General features: G+C 35.8%; 1 protein-coding gene across 1 annotated transcript; it reads right to left on the reverse strand.

Moving 5' to 3' along the window:
- Positions 1-818: 818 nt before the first annotated feature.
- On the reverse strand, positions 819-1,064 carry CTXN2 (cortexin 2). The gene has a single exon (XM_063092316.1). It carries the CDS (start codon positions 1,062-1,064, stop codon positions 819-821), a length of 246 nt encoding a protein of 81 aa, XP_062948386.1.
- Positions 1,065-6,284: the final 5,220 nt, after the last annotated feature.

Consider the following 6,284-nt stretch of genomic DNA (forward strand, 5'->3'; position numbering starts at 1 on the left):
TTTAAAAGCGTCTGGTTAGCTCCCTCACTGAGGCCTGCAGAGATCCACGACTTGCCCAAGCCTGCGTAGCTCTAATGGTGGCAGAACAGAGACTACTCTTCTCATTCTCGATAGAGTGCTTTTTTTACTAGGTCGTGCTAGAAACTCCCTTTTTAATTCTATTTATACAAGGAGTAGGGTAGAGAGTATGTGTGAGGCAGGTCTGGTTTGGGCTGCAAGCTAAGAGATTTTATTGCAAGACATTCAAAAGAGAGTAGAACCAGAAGTGTCCTGGTGTCGTGAGATTTGGGGAACTTTTGGACCCATGGTTGATTATAGGGTTTGGATGTTAGTTTTTTGAGTTTTTTTTTTTTTTTTTCCCTGTGAACCCTTTTTACCTATGGCTATTATTAGAAAAATTATATCCTGAAGGCCCCTTATATTTAAAGCTTAATTCACTAAAGCTAAAGGGGCCAAGTCTGGAATATAGAGAGGGAGACTAAGCTTTGCAGAGGGGAGGAAGTAGGAAGCCTCTCCACGGTTCATTAGCAGAGGACAAAAAGGCACAAATTCAAGGCAGGTGTTCGAGATAAGTTTAAATATGGTGTATATGGCTGAAGTGATTCTTATGCTCTATTTATTAGAAACCATGATGTGGGAAAAGAGAGGAAGCCCAACAACGGTTTATCATTTACACAGCATGGTGGATAAGTTAATCATAGATGTTTATTGAATTCAGTGAATGAAATGAGCCTCTCGCCTGCAACCTCAAGGTAATCACAAATGCACCCACCACGTGTCCCAAAGGCATAACCATAAAAACCGGAAAGCTGGAACTCTCACGCGAGTGCATATTCAAATGTCCCTTTATCAAACTCTTCAACTTCATCTTCCCATGTAGAGGAAGGCATGCTGCTATATGGGTCTAAGAGGATTTTGAAGCATCTGATAATAAGGAGTCCCAAGAAGATACACAAAATCCCAACAAAAGCAAAGCCAGATTTTTGCTCCAGAGTCAGTGAAAAAGCTGATATTTCGTTGACGCTCATCTTAGCTGAAGAGTTGCCACAGTAGGTACTACTCATTATTCACTGGCACATCGTCGTGGCTCTTCACAATTCCTGCTGCAATCACCTCTTGGCCTAGGTACAAAATTGGACTCAGTTTAGTTTTACCCATGTATGGTACTGGGCAGATAGTCGTTTTATAAAATCTGGCATTTTCAAACCCTCTTGACTTAACGCACAAAAGATGTTTGAAAACATCATATGTGGATCAGAATCAAAATGACATTGGAGATGCTACTTCTATTGTAATAATTACAGAATTGCCTTTATGGACCCATAAAACTGCGTCCACATATTCTAAACATAAAATCAAGTATGAATATGAATATTCAACTAATTAGCCCTAAGAACTTTTGATTCATTGCTAGATGGTTGTCACTGTTTCTCTGAGCTGAATTGTCATTTAATTATCACTTCATTTTTGCATGACTACATAATAGTGTGAGTAATCATGGAGTATAAGCTGGCCGAGCTGTTTAAAGTCCCTACTTCAAGCTCTATCTCCAGTGCCATTCTGTCTGATACAAATCCTGATCCTTTTAAACAGATGTAATGTCTTTTCTCTTTCTCACCCCCTGTAGCTTTTACATTTAGGTACTTGAATTTTCATCTGTACTACCATTCCATACACTAAATGTCAATTTTCTAAAAGGAGAAGTTATATTAATATAAACAGTGCCCAGCATATCAGCTTGCCAGTAACAAGCAGCAGTAGCTGTGGGCCATCAGCCACCTCCCCACCATCTCCATCAGCTTTCAGACCACCCTAAATAAACATAAAATCCAAGTTAAACAGCATGCTTTCTCTGTAAATTCAGCTGCAAGATAAGTTCCCCCATCTTCATCCCAACCAGATATTCACTCCTAAGCACCTACTATATTGAGAGGCTAAAACTACAACTAAGTGTCCAGAAAGTATATGTTGAATTTAAACAAAAGACTTTTTTCCCATTTGGTGTCTTAAGTTAATTCATTAAAAATAAAGTAGAAATTTGTTAATTTAATCAAATGATTACTAAAGTACAGCTACTCTTCTTGAGAGGACTGTCACCAAATAGCTTGTCATAACAATAACTAAGAATACTGTTGATAATTTTTAAAAAGTTGTTGCTTTCTTCTGATAATTTTTAAGAATTATATTTCTTAAAATGATTGATACTTGGGATTTTTTGAGATTCAATTTTTGGAAAACAATTGAGACAGAACAAGGGAAAGGAGGTAAGAAGTAGATAAAGAGAGTAGTTAACATGAACAAGCCTTGTGGTTTTCAAAATTATTCAGTGAACAATGCACCAATTAATACTGTCAATATTTTATTATATAATGGTTTGGATTACAAAAGAGCTCAAACATCAAACCTTAAGTGACAGAAATATTTAATACATTCTGGGATAGCTAGTTGCTTGAGTTTTTGTTTAATAGTAGGAAAAAAAATATTGTTCAAACCCCTCTGTTGAATTTCTTTCCACCAAATCATTTTTGTGCTATAATAAATACAGTATAGTAAGCATACTTTAACTTTTTAAAAAAATTTAGGAACAGTTAAGTGGCTCAGAGTGATCTTTCTGAAGACTGAGTTCTTGTGCTCTTTATTCCATAAAAGGCATAGGAGACTGGACTGAATATCTAATGACCCTGTAACTTTTTTCTGGCTAAATCTCTAATTTTCTTGACTGTGCCAATTAAAGGTAATTTGTTAAGATTTATATACTTTCTGGTTCATTTGTTTAATAGATGGAGAAACTGAAAAGCAGGAAGTTTCTACATGGAGATGCTGGACCAAGCATTTGTCATGTAAAACTGATTCAGTCGAGTAACTTGTTCAAATTATTTTTCCACTAGAGCACAACCTTGCAAGGCTGCACCATTTGAATATTTCAGTGGATATGTGGTTAAGAGAAGGTAATAAACCTTGTTTACTGGTGAACACCGTGGTGTGCCCAAGAGATTCCCTTCAGTGAAGGGCTTGGCTTGTGGCCAGGCAGCTGAGAATGTGGCCAGTCCTCCTCAGAGGTCAGCCCCGTTCACAGACTGCCTTTCAGTTGCAGAGAGCTGCCTCACCCAAGGTCACGGCTGTCTCCAGGGGAAGATGATATTCAATAGCTGAATGATATGATAGTATAAAGGCCGTCTTGACTCAAAGGAAGACAATGCTGAAGGACCATTCCAGCTCTAGGTTTCACGTGGAGTCAACTGAAGTTGTTATGGAGTCCACATCGCAGCTCAAATTCTGCCCTCTCCTGCTTAATTCCTCACTCTTCCACAGGTGTTAAGTCCAAGGACACCCCTTAATAAATGTCTGGTACACTAAACTCTGTCTCAGAGTCTGGTTTCTGGGGAACCCAATCTATAAAAACTGGCACCACCCAGGTTAAAACACCTGGGCAGTTTTAATGATTCGTTCATCTTTCAGTTAGTTCATTTTGCTGTCATGTAGAAACAGCCTAAACTGACTATAATATAGTATCATTTCAATTTATTTAGGTGTTTTTAAAAATCGTAATGCAGTTACAGACACAGGGTCATAGCTGATCATTGAAAGAGTTGTGTGTTGGCTGTTAGCCAGTGATTAATCTGCTAGACTCTGTTATTCCTATTAAAACCTACCAACTAACCAACCAAACAAACAAAAAGAGGCATTTTCTAGAGGTATCAATAAAAACACTCATCTCATTTGTCACTATGAAATTAAAACAAGGTATCTTCCTAGTTAAAGACACAAAATCCCTTATATTTTGTATTGAGTCTCAGATCAAATGTAAATTAGTGAGTTATTTATCATTTTTTAAATGGAGAAATAACTACTTTTCAAGTAGTTACCATAGTTCCTGGCACATTATAAGTATTCAGTAAATATTTTAATTGAATTAAACTAAATATGAGAAAGAATATAAGTTTTGATAAAGTTTTTGTTTTGTAAAAATATAATTTTTAAATATTCAGAAAACATGAAAATGCATTAAGTCAAAATAAAAGAGAACACTTTTATTTTATTTCAAATATTAGCCTTGAAGATCAGTATCAAAATTCAGCAGCTCTTTCAGAGGTCAGTGTTTCTGTTCTTTCCTATCAGATTGATTAATATAGCATTCTCAGAAACACTCACATTGTTTTTAGTATTCAAAAGTAGAGAAAACGGATACTTCTTATCAACTTTGTGAGTTTTCTTTCATTTTCTAAGGAAAGGTATGTAGCCATCATATTATTTTGACATTAGTCTATCAGGAAGTGCAGAGTTAAACTTTGTATTCAATTGCAGTGACTTTGATTAGTTTAAGATTTCTGGTATAATTACCTCTTCTTCTTTTGCCCTTACCATCTGCATTACTTGGCTGATACCTTTAGCTAAAAAGATTATTGTAACTTACTTCAAAGGCTTTTAGAATCAGGTAGGGGTATAAACAATAATTGAATATACAGAGTCACTGTTAAGAAGGGAATAAAGTCACCGTTTTTTATACTACCTTGAAGAAATAGATACATGGCTATTTCGTGGCTTTAAACATAATTGATAAGCACTCTTAATCTCTCTATTATTGATACAAATGTAGAAGAAATGCAGTGCAACTGGGGCAAATGCTGAGAAGTGACCAAAAACATTAAGGATGCTGTCAGGAAGTCTAAACTAATGAGTTTAAGGTAACATATACTAATATTTTAATTTATTCACCAAACAAATATATACTGAGTATCTGTTATATATCAGCACTGTTCTTCGTGCTAGTGTATTGTGATAACAATGTGCACCTGCCATACTGAGGGTTACATCCCAGTGGGGGAGGTAGACACAATTATTTTAAAATATCTATCTCTATGTATCTGTACTCATATCTATACGTTATGCCAGGCAGTCATAGTCATAAATGCTATGAAAGAAAGCAAAGCAAGTTAAGTGGAAAAAGAATAACGGTGGATGGGGGCACTCCTTTAGTTAAAGAAGTTAGCAAAGGCCTCCCTAGATAGACAAATTTGACCCAAAGCTTGAATGATGTCAAAGAGGGAACTGTAAAAATATCTGAAGGAAAAGCAAAACCTCCTTCCTCAAGGAGGTTCAAGGAAACAGCCATAGTAAAGGCTTTGAAGTGGAAGGATTTCATATAGTGCATGTTCGTATCAAGAAATTGACTAAACCCCCTCCTTGTGCAGGATGGTTTAATGGTATCAAATGACAAAGAAAAAGCAGAACTACTTAATCAACTTCTGTCTTTTTAACCAATGTAGAGTGGTCTTTAAAAATGACAGAAACATCAAACAATGGAGGGGGACCAGAATGCAGTTGAATAATGCATTAAAACTCCCAGGATCAGATGATTTATAACATGCAGATACACTTTAAAGACCTTTCAGATATTACTGACCATAGGAGAGCTGCCAGAAGTATGAATGTGAACAGACAAATGTATCAATTTTCAAAAGAAGTAAGGGGAAATTGTGAAAATTACACATTGGTAACTTGGAATTAATCTTCGATGAAAATCCATAATTAATCATTTAACAGGTAATTTATCAGCATTTAAGAAGTCACTATAAGTTAACATGAGTTTAATAAGTAGTGCCAAATTCACTTCTTTTTGAAAGTTTACTACTACCGTGGTGAATCAGGGAAATAGCATGAAGAGAGATTAGTGATTTTGACAATGCATTCAACAGTCTCCTATGATATCTTTGTGGGGAAGATGTAAGATATTCTTAGATAATGGTATTTTTATGAAGAGTCATTGTTCACTGAACTACCCTAATAGATATTGGGTTTTGTAATTATGGAGTTTTGTCTCCAATGCAGTATCACAAAGGTCTACTTTTCTCTACATCCTCCTCAGTATTTTTGAAAAGTAACTATATGGAAGACATTGAAGTGATGATTATCAAATTTGACACAAAGTCTGGCTGAAACTATATAGTAGCTCACAGAATCAATATTCAAGACAATCCTGGTAACTAGAATTCTGGGTTGAAATCAGTCACAAAATTTGATAGAAACACTTCTAAAGTTCTGTGTTTAGAGTGGAAGGAGGAAGATGTACCAACCCCAACAGGAGAGATATGACTTGGCAGTTCATGTGAAATAAATCTGCAAGTTGTGGTTAATCAAAAGTTAGTATGAGCCAAAGATGTGAGAAAGTTGCTTGAAAAAGCAAATGCTGTCTTACACTGAATAGAGTGCAAGTGATAGAAATTAATAATACTATTATTGCATCAGTCAGGCCATGTATAATTACACATTCACTATACTTTCAT

The sequence above is a fragment of the Cynocephalus volans genome, chromosome 3 (genome assembly GCF_027409185.1).
Source record: "Cynocephalus volans isolate mCynVol1 chromosome 3, mCynVol1.pri, whole genome shotgun sequence".
Taxonomy (NCBI): domain Eukaryota; kingdom Metazoa; phylum Chordata; class Mammalia; order Dermoptera; family Cynocephalidae; genus Cynocephalus; species Cynocephalus volans.

What these genes read in the sequence shown, in the direction of transcription:
- CTXN2 (XM_063092316.1), bottom strand. Translation starts at nt 1,064, where the DNA reads ATGAGTAGTACCTACTGTGGCAACTCTTCAGCTAAGATGAGCGTCAAC.